Here is a 15,853-nt window from a genome sequence, read left to right on the forward strand (position 1 = left end):
TTAACAGGATTTTAGGAAAGGATAATAACCGATAGTTAAACAGTCTCTGAACAGATCAAAAACACGTGGACCACAGCTCTTCTCATGTTTACAGCACACAAAACTTTGCATGATATGGACCCTGGGCTGATTACAAACATCAGTACCCTACTGTAAAATATTCAAAAACAACCCAGTTGGTTATCACTGTAATATTTTGGAATTGATTTTCATTACTATTGTAATTTTCAGAAATATATTCTATTGTAGCACCATGAATAGGATTTGTATGGTCAACGATTTAATGGAACTTTAATTTTCGTGGCCCAGTGAGTTCCTTACCTCAACTTCCTTGTTACTGTTGTGTAGTGCTGCCTGCAGCTGACTGCTGACTGCGTCCTTTTCTTTCAGGGAGTGAGCATGTTTCGCTTCCATTTCCTGTTTCAGCCACTGCAGATTCTTGTATGCCATTGTAATCTGCTCCAACTCCAGGTCCTTCCCTTTCATGAGGCTCTCTAGACTCTGAAAAATCAGAGAATAAAAAGTTTCACAATCAGTTCAGGTCACAGCTATTCAGCTTATTTAAATCTGTCATTTCGGATGTGGCACAAACATTTCTCACAATTGCTCAGTGTATAATACAGCACAACAGCAGGAACTCTGTAAACTGAATGCAACTCACTGGGTTTCAGCAATTTCTATTAAGATATAAACCAGTCCCCACTTCCCATCACCTCACCCTTGTATTATTTTATTTATTTTTCAGGCTTTAGACTTATTACTTTTCTCTTTTCATCAGCAAAGTAAAAATAAACAACATTGTCAGCCTTGGCTCAGTGATAACATTTGGATTCAAAGCCAAGTATGATAAGAAGAGTCAACAGCCCCATTTCAGGACGTGAGCACAAAAGTGAGGTAGACATGTCAGTGAAGTGCCGCAGAATGCAGTACTGTCAGACATTTTAACAGATGAGACATTAATCCAATGGGTTTTCTGCCTACTTACATGGATGTAAATGACCCTATGGCACTATTCAAACAAGAATAGGAAAGCTCGCTTGGTGTCGGCTAACATGGTCATCTCACTGCTCTTTGTGGGACCATGTTGTGTACACAATCCCTTAGTGACTACATTTCAAAAGTAAGTCAGTGGGATGTTCTGGAAGTGGTGCAAGGTTGCATACAAAAATTCCATCTTTTCCTTCAGAGTACTCGAACCTCAGTGACATCAGCATTTTCTGCTCTAATGAGATCATCAACGACCTTTCATCATTAGGTGATGAAATCACATAAATTGCTGCTTCTGACTAAAGTCAAATATCAAGGTCAACACATCAAGGCTTTGTGAGTTGGGATTATTTTTAACGTTGGAACAAAAGAGAAGTCTTCTATTTATTAATTTTTTTCATTTTGATCAGGATATGAAAACAAGGGTTAGGACACTGAATTGAGAGATTTAATGATTTTGGCCAGCAGCTAAAATGATGACCACCAGCTAGAGACAATGGGCTGTCAAAAAATTCTGTAAAGCAGTAAAAGGGCTATTTTCAATGAGAGAGGTGCAATATGGTTTTAAAGATAAAGACAAGTCAAGGAGGGTAGAATTTTTACAACTAGTAAGAGGTGAGTTCAAGTCTGTGCGGGGCTGGGAAAATTCTGGAAATTAGGTTGTGTCAGGATCCTGACACAGGCCGGAATTTTAACGCGGCTCACGGAACCGAATTGCCTATTGGCCTCAGGCAGGATTTTATGAGCCTCGCCCGAGCAAGGTCACAGAATACCAGCCACTGTCTCACCTTATTCCGACTTTCTGAAGGTTGGGTGACAGTAAACCCAATGGGTCCGGGCAGGAAAGCAGTTGAGGTGATCAAAAAAGCGACTGAGAATCTTTACAACCATGAATTTCTTCCTTACCAAGTACATCCAGTTGTTACGCTGTGTCTGCATATCACCAGGTTTACCGAGGGGAAGACACAGTGTGAAAAGCTTCATTAGCGAAACTGACAAGTTGGAAAGTTTTCAGTTTGACCGGTTACAGTGAAGAACTCCAGCTGTGGCCATTGATTGCTGCTGAAAGCACCTCTCTCTCAATGAATGCAGTCATTGCATGACAGCTGATTGCTAACTTCTTGGAAGACACTTCATTTGTCGAGCAGCATTATACTGCTGTCAGTTTTCAACACAGCATGAGAAGCTTATGGAGTTCTAGCTGACGGTCAAGAATAGAGGTCACAACAGCAAGAACCGCTCCAACAGCATCAGCAGCAATAATACCAACAGCAGCATCAAATGCCTTCGCCTCAATCATATATCTCTCCATAGACAGAGGGGATGGATATCAAAATCCAACTGAAAAGAGGTGAGATCCCAAGCAGAGTCTACACATAGGGTCCACAGGTAGAGGATCGACTCTGTTGACACAGATGAGCACCAGTGCCACAAGAGGCTCAGGCTTGCAAGGCAGGTCGCTGCTGACATTTTTAGGCCCCTGGAACAAAAGCTCCTTTTCCATGGATCAAGTGGGCATGCATGGCTGACACTGAAGGGCCATTCGTCCAACATATCCCAAATTGTGACACACCCTAAATCCCTAACACACCCCAGGTCTGTGCCTCCTGCCAAACTATGTACTTTCTTCTCTTTCAAGGAGAAGATGCAGAAGTGTGAGTGTTCATATTAGCTTATATGGAGGGATGGGCAAGACAACATCTGTGGAGGGGACTGTGAGGCATGGGTGCAAGATAGGATGAAGGATTTGGCTATTCAAATGGTGACGCAAAGTACTGCAGAAGGAGGGTTTGGTGCAGCTGAAAGCAGTGCTGATCTGAGGAGGGCTGTGCAGGAGAATGCTGGGAAAGTCAAAGAGCGGACTGTGACAATATTAAGTAACATATCATTCTCCTGTCCCAATGGGGTCCTAGAAGCTCTTAACAAACTGTTTCCAATGTGGAGGGACCACACTTCTACTACTCAGGGAAGAGGCTCAGTAAAGACCACCCATTAGGAAATTGAGTTTTGAACTGAAGATAGCCCCACGGTTTCAGCAGAAGCATAATAAACAAGATTCGATCAAACTGAATGAATTTGATCCTTTCTCTGCTTTAGTTGATCACTCCATCCTTTTTATTTCCTACAGATATAAATAAAAATGTTCAGTGTGTCCACTTACATTAATAGTCTCTTCATTATTGGAGAAGATGCAGCGGAATCTCTCTAGATCCCTTTCTTTCTCACGTAGAGCCAAGTGCAGCTGCTGTATTTCACTCTCCTTTTCTTCCAAGGTACTGAACTTCTCATCAATAGCATGCTGGAAAGAAACAGCATAAGTGATCTCCAACTCACTTATAAGATAGATACACTCTCCCGATTCTCAGAAAGTTACACAAATCTTAAAATGTGGGACCAAAAATACTTTGGAGCTGTGACAAATGAGTAGTAAATTGTTAGTGAGTGCTTTGGTAAGTTTGCTATGTTAAAGATGTCATAGAAATGTAAATTGTAATGTTGCCGCTCTGTTTTTCTGCCACTGAAAGCATTTCTAAAATGTTCCTTAATCACAAGGATCTATTCACTACTTTCCCAATAAACTTAATTGGATAATGGACAAATGTGATTTCTCCAAGAACCTGAAAGTATTGACAAAAGAAAGTTTGGAATATTAAAAGTATATTCCGTTCCTCAAGCTAAAGTTTATTTTCATTCACACTGCAATGAAGTTACAGTGAAAATCCCCTAGTTCCCACGCTCCAGTGCCTGCTCGGGCATACTGAAGGAGAACTTAGCGTGGCCAATTCACCTAACCTGCACATCTTTGGACAGTGGGAGGAAACTGGAGAACCTGGAGGTAACCCATGCAGACACAGGGAAAATGTGCAAACTCCACACAGACAGTGATCCAAGCTGGGAATTGAACCTGGGTCCCTCGCACTGTGAGGCAGCAGTGCTAACCACTGTGTCATCGTGCTGCCCATATTTTTTTTCCGCACATTTAAAACTCTACCACAAGTAATTAGGGCCTGATTTTGACTCTACAAGTGAATGGGTTCTGAGTGATTTAATAGCCTCCTCTTAATCTCCTGAGGGGATGTTCATCAAAAATACTCCAATTCCTAAAAGTAATCAAGCAAAATACCTGCATGTTTATCTATACTTAAGCCTTCATTATTTAACCATAGGCAGTTGTCCGTCTCAAACACTTCCACTTACACTATGAGGGGACAAATGTTCTTTTAGTCTTAAGTTTCCCTTCAGGCATGTTAACTTTTGACTCCTAACCCCATGCTGATCAACCTATTTTGCTCACATTGTTTCCACCAATAATTCGTATGATTCCAGCTTTAGCTCAGTTGGTAGCACTCAAACCCTAGTGTGGGTTTGAATCCAACACAACTACTTGAATACATAATCTGGGCTGATTTACTTGGGAGTTCTGCAATGTCGAATATACCATCTCTTAAATGCAATATTAAACCAAGATCCGATTCACATGGTCAGCATTGCCGCTGCTCGGAAGATTCAGTCCATTCTTTCTAATGAATAACTGTCCCCATCCCCAAGATTGTGCAATATTGTGCAGAAATGTGAAAGAACATTTAAGCAAAACTGAGGATTAAAGGAATATTACTTTCAAAATAAAGTACAGGCTTCCTTATAACTTAGTCATGAAAAGTTTAGAGGAATGAACGGTCACTGCCTAAAAAGATACAATTGAGAAATAAACAATATCGTTTGTTCATTAGTATAAGTAAATAGAAAGCAAGATACGCTGACCTACCTCCAGAGCTTTATCTCTCTCTTTGATACGTTCTCGGAGTTTATCTACCAGTGCATCTCTTTCTTCTCTGCCTTCTTCTTCACTTTGCTGGCATTCAAAGAGTTCAATATATTGCTGCGAACATACAAAAAGAATTACTTGGAAATCTTTGGTTTTACATCAGAATTCTTCCACCTTGGACACCTGGCTGTCTCCTGTTCAGGTTACTAAAATTAAAATCTCTCTGCAGTGGGTGCGAAAGGATCTAAATGAAGTGTTAAGGCTGTGTGAACCCAACTCCCAATCAACATGAAGGTCAGCACTAAAATCCCCATAATAATTTTGAAACCTGATTGCTCACTCACTGTAGGACTGGTGTTGGAAACAGTAAAATTGCCTTTGTCCATTGTACCATGATTTCAGAAAGGTTCAGGCAGATTTCTGGCACAATGGAACTTTAGTTTTTACACAATTTCTGTAGAAACAATTTTGAGACTATTAGTATTCACTGTTATTAAAATGCAAGTCAGCCACCACAAATGAACATTTAATGAGTATGTCAGGAAGTCATTGTCCAAGTTAACTTGCCCTTCCAGGAACTGTACTTTACCAGTATCTTGATAAGAGACCTACCACTGAAACACATGGAAAGGTGTACGTGATGAGACAACAACTAAAGATGTTAGAAAAAGTCAGGCTTGTTCAATTCCACGCAAGTACATTTTTTGCAATAATATATCATAACTTTTGACAAACAACCTCTCAGTCGCTGAGAATTAAATCTTACAAGTGTGCAGCCCCATATCATCAGATTTTAATTATGGATGAAAATTTAAAAATACAAAATGTTTCTTTACAACACTCTTTTCTGCCTCTTCTCTTTCTCTCTTAATCCAATGCTTCCTTCCTTCTTAGCAGATGATAACACAGTGAAATGAATTAGAGTCTGAATTTATGGGGCATTGGCATCAGTATCATAGAATCTACAGTGTAGCAAGAGGCCATTCAGCCCAGCAAGTATACACTGACCACAATCCCACCCAGGCTCAATCCCCACAACCCTGTGCATTCACCCTAGCCAGTCTCCCTGACAGTAAGGGGCAATTTTAGCATGGTCAATCCACCTAACCTGCACATCTTTGGACTGTGAGAGGAAACCAGAGCGCACGAAGGAAACTCACACAGTTTGGGGAGAATGTGCAAACTCCACACAATGACCAGAGCCAGGAATCAAACCGGGGTCCCTGGCTGGGGTAGGTGGGACCTGTTCGGGCGGGATGGGGTTGGTCTGAACTGTGCTGGGACCAGAGTCCTGGCGAATCGTGTAAATAGGACTGTAGACAGGGCTTTAAACTAATTAGGGGGGGGGAAGGGTGCGAGGGTAGGTGACATTACGGGGTCTAAAGTTAAGGAGACGGTTCAGGTAAGGGAAGAGGCCGAGGACGTCCCAATAATAAAGGGAGTAGGGAGCGTGAGTATGGTTGGTGGCGTGCTGGCAAATAGGGGCCAGGTGAAAGCTGGGATGAAGGCGCTTTATCTGAATGCACGAAGCATTCGGAATAAAGTGGATGAGCTGGTGGCGCAGATCGGCACAAATGGATATGATCTGGTGGCCATTACAGAGACGTGGCTGCAAGGTGACAGAGACTGGGAGCAGAATGTCCAGGGGTATCAAGTGTTTAGGAAGGATAGGCTGGAGGAACAAGTGGGGGGCGTAGCTCTGCTGATTAAGGATAGCATCAGGGTGGTAGCAAGGGATGATATAGGAACCAAAGAGCAGAATGTGGAATCGTTGTGGGTGGAGATTAGGAACAGCAAAGGGAGGAAGACGCTGGTGGGTGTCGTCTATAGGCCCCCAAGTAATGATCTGGAGGTGGGGCGGGATGTTAACGCGCAAATAAGTGCGGCGTGCAGGAATGGAACGGCCATAATTATGGGAGATTTCAATCTACATATTGATTGGTCGACCCATGTTGGACGCGGTGGGCTCGAGGAGGAGTTCTTGGAATGCTGCCGGGATAGTTTCTTTGAACAGTGCGTGTTGGAGCCGACGAGGGAGCGAGCTATCTTGGATCTGGTGCTATGTAATGAGGCGGGTAGAATTAGGGACCTTGCGGTGAAGGATCCTCTTGGGGAGAGTGATCATTGTATGGTGGAGTTTCTGATGCAGATGGAGGAGGAGAAAGTGGGTTCCCAGACACGCATCCTTTGTTTGAACAGAGGGGAGTATGGTAGGATGAGAGAAGAATTGGCGAATGTTGACTGGGGGAGCGCGTTGGAAGGTAGGTCTGCTGAGGAGCAGTGGAGGATCTTTAAGGAGATCTTTCTTGGTGCTCAGCAGAAATTTATTCCAATGGTTAAAAAGGACCATAGGAGGAGAGGTAATAAGCCATGGATAACGAAGGAGGTGAAGGAAAGTGTTAAATTAAAAGCGGAGGCGTTTAGAGTAGCTAAGAGTAGTGGGCGAGAAGAGGATTGGGAGAGGTTTAAATGTCAACAAAGATTGACAAAGAAGTTGATAAAGAAGGGTAGGAGAAACTATGAAGCTGGGCTAGCGCTTAATATAAAAAAGGATAGCAAGAGTTTTTATAAATATATAAAAAGGAAGAGGCTGGCTAGGGTGAACGTTGGACCCTTAGAGGATGAGAGGGGGGACTTAGTGGTAGGGGATGGGGGAATGGCTGAGGTCTTGAATAACTTTTTTGTTTCGGTCTTCACGGAGGAAGACGTGAATAATTTGCTGGGTGTTAGCCATGGAAAGGTGGTAGGACTGGAGGGTCTCAACGACATTATTGTTACTAGAGAAGCAGTGCTCGACAGACTGGAGGGACTGATTGTGGACAAGTCCCCAGGACCGGATGGAATGCATCCGAGGGTTCTGAAAGAAATGGCGGAGGTGATAGTGGATGCCTTGGTGGTTATTTTCCAAACGTCGCTGGATTCCGGGGAAGTGCCGGAAGATTGGAAAGCGGCTAATGTTACGCTGTTGTTTAAGAAGGGTGCCAGGCAAAAGGCAGGGAATTATAGGCCGGTTAGTTTAACGTCTGTTGTAGGTAAAATGTTAGAATCCGTCATCGAGGAGCAAATAGCAAGGCATCTTAAGGGGAATTGCTTGATAGAGCAGACGCAGCACCGTTTTGTTAAGGGGAAGTCGTGTCTGACAAATTTATTGGAGTTCTATGAGGATGTGTCTAGGGCGGTGGATAGAGGAGAGCCGGTGGATGTGGTCTTTCTTGATTTTCAGAAGGCGTTTGACAAGGTACCTCACAAGAGGTTATTGCAGAAGGTAAGGGGGCATGGAGTTGGGGGTAGGGTGTTAGCGTGGATAGAGGATTGGTTGTCAAATAGGAGGCAGAGAGTGGGGGTTAATGGGCGCTATTCGGATTGGTGGTTGGTGACTAGTGGAGTGCCCCAGGGGTCGGTGCTGGGGCCTCAGCTATTTACCATTTATACAGATGATCTGGAGGAGGGAACTGAGCGTATGGTGTCGAAATTTGCTGATGACACCAAGATTGGTGGAATGGCAAATTGCGCGGAGGGTGTGGAGAGTCTGCAGAAGGATCTAGATAGGCTGGGCGAATGGGCCAGGAAATGGCAAATGGAATTTAATGTTGGCAAGTGTGAGGTGGTCCACTTTGGTAGGAAGGACTATTACTTACATGGCGAAAAACTGCAGCAGGCGATGGTGCAGAGGGACCTTGGGGTCCTTGTGCATGAGTTGCAAAAACCCAGCCTGCAGGTGCAGCAGGTGGTCAGGAAGGCGAATGGGATGCTGGCCTTCATAGCGAGGGGGATTGAATATAAAAGTAGGGAGGTCTTGCTGCGGCTGTATAGGGCATTGGTGAGGCCGCAGCTGGAGTACTGTGTGCAGTTTTGGTCTCCGTACTTATGCAAGGATATTTTGGCCTTGGAGGGAGTGCAGAGGAGGTTTACTAGGCTGATACCGGAGTTGAGGGGGTTGAGCTATGAGGAGAGGCTGAATAAACTAGGCTTGTACTCGTTAGAGTTTAGAAGAATGAGGGGAGATCTCATTGAGACATATAAGATGATGAATGGGATGGATAGGATAGAGGTGGAGAGACTCTTCCCGCTCAGAAAGGACAGTAGGACTAGGGGGCACAGCCTCAAGATAAAGGGGGGGCGGTTTAGAACGGAGTTGAGGAGGAACTTCTTCACTCAAAGGGTGGTGAATCTCTGGAAATCTCTGCCCGTTGAGGTGGTGGAGGCTGCCTCGCTAAATATTTTTAAGACGCGGGTTGATGGGTTTTTGATAAGCGAGGGGATTAAGGGTTGTGGGGAGAGGGCGGGAATGTGGAACTGAGCCACGACAGATCAGCCATGATCTTATTGAATGGCGGGGCAGGCTCGAAGGGCTAGATGGCCTACTCCTGCTCCTGTTTCTTATGTTGTTATGTCTCTCAGGTGTTGGTTGGGGACAGGCGCAGGGCTAGAAAGTGACAGAACTACCCTTGTCCTTTTTAATATGACATTGAATTTGAGAGTCCCTCACTGCCATAGTTGAGGACAGGGACGGTTCATAAAAAACAATCAGCTTCCCACTGACTGCACAGAGCCAGGGTCCCAGTTTCGATTACAGGCTTGGGTGACTGTGGAGTTTTCACGTTCTCCCCGTATCTGCGGGGGTTTCCTCTGGGTGCTCCGGTTTCCTCCCACACTCCAAAGACATGTAGGTTAGGTGGAGGTGCAACCTGGCAATTTTCAACATCTAGGCTGTCAGGCAAAGGCGTTCTCCTCTGATAGGTTCCTGTGCCCATTGGGGGCAACCTACCTAAGATCATACCCCCTCCTTAACCATCCCCGCTAACCAACAGGACTCAGGGGCCCCCCCCCATTCCCACTATCCACCCTTACTGAGGTGTGCCAGGTTGGCCTGTCCAAACTCCCAGACATTTGGGGCATGATCTGTCTGTCCCGCTGCGCTGGTCGATTAGCACAGTGAGACAGGAATTTTGAGTGGGAGACGAAAAATGCGAACCATGGTCCTCCCAGGCCATTGTCATCTTCAAAGAGTGCAAAGCCAATTAAATTAATCACAATATTTATATAATTAGCGAGCCCAGGAAATTACAGTCCGGGCTCACTGAGTTTTCAAACCTTGTAGGTGGAGGTCCTCACTGGCGAAGATCACAGATACTCCCCACCAATGGGCATCTGATGTGATGGTCTCACTGGTGGAACTGGAGGCCTTGAAGCCCCTCAGTGGTCAAGGGCAGGAGTGAGTAGCACCCCTTGGGCAGTGCTAGCCTGGCATAGTGGCACTGCCCACTGGGCACCAGGCAGTGCCAAGGGAGTAAGGCCAGACCAGCTGGGGGTTCTAAGCAGGAGGGGTCAGTAGGAGGGTGGGGAGGGGAGAATTCTGCATCTTGGTCAGGGACCTGTTGGTGGGGTTTTTGATTGGGGGTTGATGCCAGCAATCGAGAGTCGGGGCCAACGATTGGGGGAGGGTGATGGGGAACTGGCCATGGTCCTAGCAGTGGGACTACAGAGCTGCTCGCCAATCTGAGCATTCTAAAGCAGGACTCCCAGATGACAGCAAAGTCCCACTCTGAATCAATTACGGTTGCTCCCATCACATGTGTGTGTGTTTTCTGAGAAGGGGGGGGGGAAGAGAGTGGGGGTAGGGATGTCTCCATGCAATACTGGTGAACAGACAGTTCCTCTGACAAATCTGCACTCCTTCAATAATGCACTGAAAAGTGCTCCTGCACCAGACTGGGGCTTGAGCCCACAACCCTTCCAACTCATGACAAGGTATCTACCGATGTGACACCGTTGACATGCACAGACTCTATATAAGAGCGCTGGGAATCAATCTACCTCAGGACTTTACCAATTTTGCTTCTGAACTCTCTGCTGGTACACACATTGGGTGCTGTTCTGGCAACCTACTCTATGGATTCTTCTCACTTCCAGTGAGCTCTCATTCTCACTCAGATGGCTGAGATTTAGAATTCTCTACCCAAATGATAAATAACATAATGTGTTGTGTAACAAAAAAAGCAGCTTCTGACTGCTATCCAGTGACATCTCTTGGAAAGTGTGTGTGAGCAGAACAAGACTCAGTAGCAAAGCAATCGTCAATTGAGTAGTTTGTCCATTGTGCACACTCACACAAGAATGGAACGTAGGAATTTTGAGGAGGTACCACAAAGCTGCCAAGTGGTACTATGTCCCAGCAAGACATTTGAACTTTCATAGAGATTGGGAGGAATGGGAAGTAATCCAGGGGAAGGGATGAAATCAATAAAGGGAAAGAAGTGCATCCAACTGTAAGACAAAGAGTAACTAGATTGTGTTGCTGTGAAGTTCCAGGATCGGGTGCCTCTTTGTACCTGCAGGAAATGTTCTTTATCCTGTAATCTCTCTTTCAGGCACTGGATGTTCTCCTGCTGGACATGGACTTCACGCTGATGCACTCTCTCCAGGGCTTGATAGTGCTGCTCCTTCTCCTGGAGCTCCTGTTGGACCTGTTGCAGTGTGTTGCGCAGCTCCTGAAACAAGCCAGCAACAGCCAAAATTTACCGGTAGAATACCACAAAAATATAGATTCTCTGCACCAATTAGCAATCAAAGCAACTGTATGGTATAATTAATTTTGCAAGTCTAAAATTAGCTACAATATTGTTGACCCAGAAACAGTCAGAAAACAGTGGAAAATCTACGTCAACAGCAGATACAGAGATTCTTTGATGAACTAGTACAAGAAATTTGATAATCGTGAGACTTGGGTACAGTTAATGCATTATTCTTCACAAACATCTGTTCTAACTTTTTAATCAGATGTGCAGCCTTGTCTTTCAACCACTTGGGCCCTTTAATTTCATTTTTTTGGTCACAAATGTGCAGTAACTCAAAGGGGCTAACTTATATTTGGACTGCACAGGAATTTCCAAGTTGCTGTGTGGGCACTCAGCTTAGAAGGAATGTGCTCTTCACCTTAGGGCCTCAGCTTCAAATTCAGCCAGTCTATTGTGTGAAAGTTTCTTTTGTTTTAGGTAGTAGTAACATTGAATCATACAGCACAGAAGCAGACCCTTTGGCCCAACTGGTCCATGCTGACCATGGTGCCCTCCTGCTAGTCTTAATGCCCACATTTGGCCCATATCCCTGATTATTTCCCATTCATGCACTTATCCAAATACTTTTTAATTGTTGTCATTTAAACCTGCCTTAAGCACTTTTTCTGGCAGCTCATTCCATATGTGTACCAGTCTCTGTGTGATGAAGTTGCCCTTTATTTCCCCTCTCACCTTAAACCTATGCCCTCTAGTTTTCAATTCCCCTACATTGGGAAAAAGGCTGAGTGTTCATCTTATCTACGTCCCTCATGATCTTATACACCTCAATAAGGTCACCCCTCATTCTCCTACGTTCCAAGGAATAAAACCCGAGCCTAGCCAACTGCATGGCTCCAAGTGTTTTTTGGCACTGCTATTTGACACAATGGAAAATCTCAGAAGGGCGGGGAGAAATAATGGAATGGATGGATGGGGCCAGAAGTCTCCAGTCTGCAAGAGGAGGGTGAATTTAGACCGAGGGGCTTCTGATGAATGCCCACCCCTCCCCCACTTCCTGCCTGAGATCAAGGGTGGACGTTTTCTGTTCCCACCCTCAGTCAACAGGTGGCCGCCAACCTAAAAATTGAAGCTGGGTAGGGAAAGGCTCCTAAATGGCCACTTAGGAGCCCTGATGGGGCATGGGTGGGCTTCCCATCCGAAGGCCTGTCTGTACCACCATAAAGGCGTGTCTGAGTCGCCCCCATGCTCCCCGTTTCGCCTTAGAACCCACTGGGGAAGCATAAAATTCTGGACTTGGAAAACAAAGATTTTATTTAAAACACCAAATGCTCACTTGATTGTGATTAATGGTAGCCTCCTTTTGCTGATGTATCTCCTCAAGTTCAGTCTTGATCAGTTCTTTCCTCCTTCTTGCTCTGGTCAGTTCATACTCTTTCTGGCGTAGTAGTCTCTGCCTTCGCTGCAATTCCAGCTGATTGGAAAAGGAGGTGCTTTGTAATTCCAGCAGCTCAGCTTGTTGTTGGGCATGTGGGGGTACTGCCTGTCCATTAATACTCTGACAGGATGTACAACGCTATAGCCCAGAAGAAACAGAAATGTGGAATGCCATGAGAAACAGGCAATATACATAAGCAATAATGAAGATAAAATGACATTTTTCATCTTGCAAATTTTGGGTGGAATGATTTAAATTAACATTTCTTACTTCAACATCTTCTAATATTATCCTTCTCTCAATGCATACTGTCTCCATTCTCAAGGTTAAGTGGTCAGGCAGATAGCCTACATTCAGGCCTCAACTTCCACTATCCTTGGCACAAAGGTAATGCACTTCCCATTCCGGCAATTTGAGCACAAATCTAGACTTACACAAGTCTTGCAGTAGAGGAGGTGCTGCTCTATTGGAAGTGTGACTTTTCACATGAGGGACAGAATCACCTGCTCTCACTGGTGGTGAGTTTGGAGGTGGGAAGGAAATTTACTTAGGCAGGTAATGGTGTACCTGAACCCCACTGTCTTCCCACATCTACTAGAAATCGTTTCTGGGTGGGAATGGACCATGTTTGATGTGCCTACCCTGCTGCCACTTGAAGCCTTTAAGTAGCCAATTAATGACCACTTAAGAGTTTCAATCCTCCGCCAGTGAGTTTAACCCAGTTGTAAGTGGACCTATGGCATTCACGACAGGTGAACCCATGCATGCTGCTGGTCACCTTTGGCAGCTGGGATCCTTCCATCAAAGGCAACGCATGCCTGATCAAGGGACTAGACTTCCCCTGGAATGAAGACCCTGGAGGTGCAAGTCCTGCCTTGTGAGAGCTATTGGACAATCAAAGGCCTGGAGTTCTTTGGCTTAACAACACCACTAAGAAAACCATGGCTGCAGCTGGACAGTCATACCCTAGAGTCTGAAGATTGCTGAAGGCACAGGCTCTAGGTAACATATACTGGGTGGAAGGGGGGGGGCAGATTGCTGGTTTGCACAAATTCGCTACATCAATGACTACACTTCAAAAGTATTTAATTGCTGTTAAACACTCTGGCAGGTCCTGAGGGTGTGAGAGATCTAAGTAAACGTTGTTCAGAACACTTAGCCCTCCTATTCTGCTTTAGACAATGAGGGACAGTTGGAGCATTAACCCAACATCTCATTTGAAAAACGGCACTTCCAACATAACACAAATTCATTCTTTTACTGTGGTTGTTCAACTCAAACAACAACCATTTTCTGCTGTGGTCGAACTGCTAGCAGCCTTTCATCACTAGGAGATGAGGTAATATATCAGGCATACTGCTGTCTAAAATACTTAAATAAATGATCAAACTCAACAAATCAGGGCTGTGTGATTGACCCACATCTTCTAGTTTGCGACACTGATGGGTGCATTGCCAAATGCCCATGATGTTTCCTGTGACCTGATGACAGTACCCATTTTCAGCTCTTATCTTCCGATCCTGGCCAAAATAGAAATGGATCAGTGCTGTCTCACCAGGAAGTTCAGTGATCAAGAATACCCGGGAAGGAGAGAACATGCCCTTTTCATAGGTCAGTAGCTGCAGTATTCAGGTTAGTTTTTAAAGATCCAAGTCTTTTAATATGATTCAGTGAATGGGTAAGTTAGTGAATTGGTAGGTGTACAGGCAAGTGAATGGGTGAGGTGGGTAGTGCAGTAGGTGAGGGAATAGATGAATGGCTGAGGTGGGCGAAAGTAGATTGGTGGGTGAGTGGCTATTCAAGTGATCGGGGAGTAATCAGGTGGTCGGGGTCTGGTCGCTGGTTTTGCTGGAGGGGGGCGGGTTTCGAGGGTGATTGGGTCAGAAGGGGTAGTTGAGTCTTTCTGGGTGGTGGAAGTTGGTAGGGAATGTAGTCGTCATTGGATGGTCAGTAGGATGATTTACACTGGCTAATCCCTGAGCTAGACCAGCTATCAAACTGTCTAACATTTCTGGTCTAAACATGCAGGCAAATCCTGTGAACCTGGCCCAAGTCTGTGACTTGAGCTCAGTGTTCTCCGAGGATTCTGTGCACGAGAAATCAATCCTTTTGAAATTTAAAAGCCCAGGACAATTTCCACGTGTCCACATGTATCTGCATATCAGGGCTTCCACAGGGTCCCAACATGTATTGCCCTTAGAACAAGGCATAACGCTTGAGGAACACTAAGTTGAGAATTACAGACAAAATTAATGAAAGGCAAAAAAGGTTTGAAGTGCAGAGTTGTGCAGTCCAAGGCTACTTAAGTTATCTTTTCACTTGTTGCCTACCTTCAGGTTTTCAAGTTGACTTCTATGAAGTATCTCCCTCAGTTTGGCCTGAGTCTCATTTTGGCCATCAATTACACGGTAAAGCTCTTCAACCTGGATTGGGGCAGGGTTGGTGGAGAGAGCAAAGACATTGGAATTTCAGGCCCTCAAAATATTATCACCATCTACAAAACTATCTAAAGTTTGCAGGTTGTGGCTGCTGTTCAAGAGAGAGGATTTATTCTGGTGCTATTTCATGTGTTACAGGATAACTCCTGAAAGCAGTAAATACTGAAAATCTTCACACTACGTTTACAATTTTACTAACAGAAAGGCTGCTCCCTTCCCCAACCAGTCATCTGAAGAGGTTGCCCCCTACATTTGAGGAGCAAAGCTGCTCGGCTCTTCCGAATTATTATTTTAAGCGTACCCCTCAGAGGACTTATCCATTCCTCAGTCAAGCTCAGCAGTTTCAAAGTGGCTTGGGGCTTCAGGCCTGCCAAGTGATTGGGGCAGCAGCTTGGGGGCTGGCCCTCCATCTTCATTTTGATAGTGAGCGCAAAGGTGAACTCCTTTCTGTGATGGTCTCACTGTCAGCAGATGCAGGTATGGGACCTCCATTTATCCTGATTTCCAAATGTCTGCAGAAAATTCTACACATGACATTTCTCTTCCAGTGTCTACATTGGAGAATTTTTACCTCCTTTTCCTTGTTTTCCAAAGCCTCCTTCTGTTCCATCTGTGTTCTTTCCTGCTTCTGTGCTGTGTAGCGCATTGCCCTTAGTTCACTTTCCATTTCTCTTAAATTCTCCTGCAGCATCTGGGGAAATAAAGCCAC

General features: G+C 44.9%; 1 protein-coding gene across 13 annotated transcripts in view; it reads right to left on the bottom strand.

Moving 5' to 3' along the window:
- pde4dip (phosphodiesterase 4D interacting protein) overlaps positions 1 to 15,853 on the bottom strand; it is a 445,155-nt gene that overhangs the window by 150,107 nt on the left and 279,195 nt on the right. For all 13 annotated transcript variants that reach the window (XM_080195665.1, XM_080195662.1, XM_080195664.1 and 10 more), the window contains 7 exons: positions 15,716 to 15,835; positions 15,037 to 15,129; positions 12,605 to 12,844; positions 11,086 to 11,244; positions 4,754 to 4,867; positions 3,149 to 3,286; positions 322 to 501 (listed from right to left, as the gene is read on the bottom strand). In XM_080195665.1, the coding sequence (XP_080051791.1) occupies positions 322 to 501; positions 3,149 to 3,286; positions 4,754 to 4,867; positions 11,086 to 11,244; positions 12,605 to 12,844; positions 15,037 to 15,129; positions 15,716 to 15,835 (1,044 nt within the window). The remainder of the gene's footprint in view (positions 1 to 321; positions 502 to 3,148; positions 3,287 to 4,753; positions 4,868 to 11,085; positions 11,245 to 12,604; positions 12,845 to 15,036; positions 15,130 to 15,715; positions 15,836 to 15,853) is intronic.

Source organism: Carcharhinus amblyrhynchos, chromosome 9, assembly GCF_965287045.1.
Source record: "Carcharhinus amblyrhynchos chromosome 9, sCarAmb.v2.hapA, whole genome shotgun sequence".
In the NCBI taxonomy this organism is placed as follows: domain Eukaryota; kingdom Metazoa; phylum Chordata; class Chondrichthyes; order Carcharhiniformes; family Carcharhinidae; genus Carcharhinus; species Carcharhinus amblyrhynchos.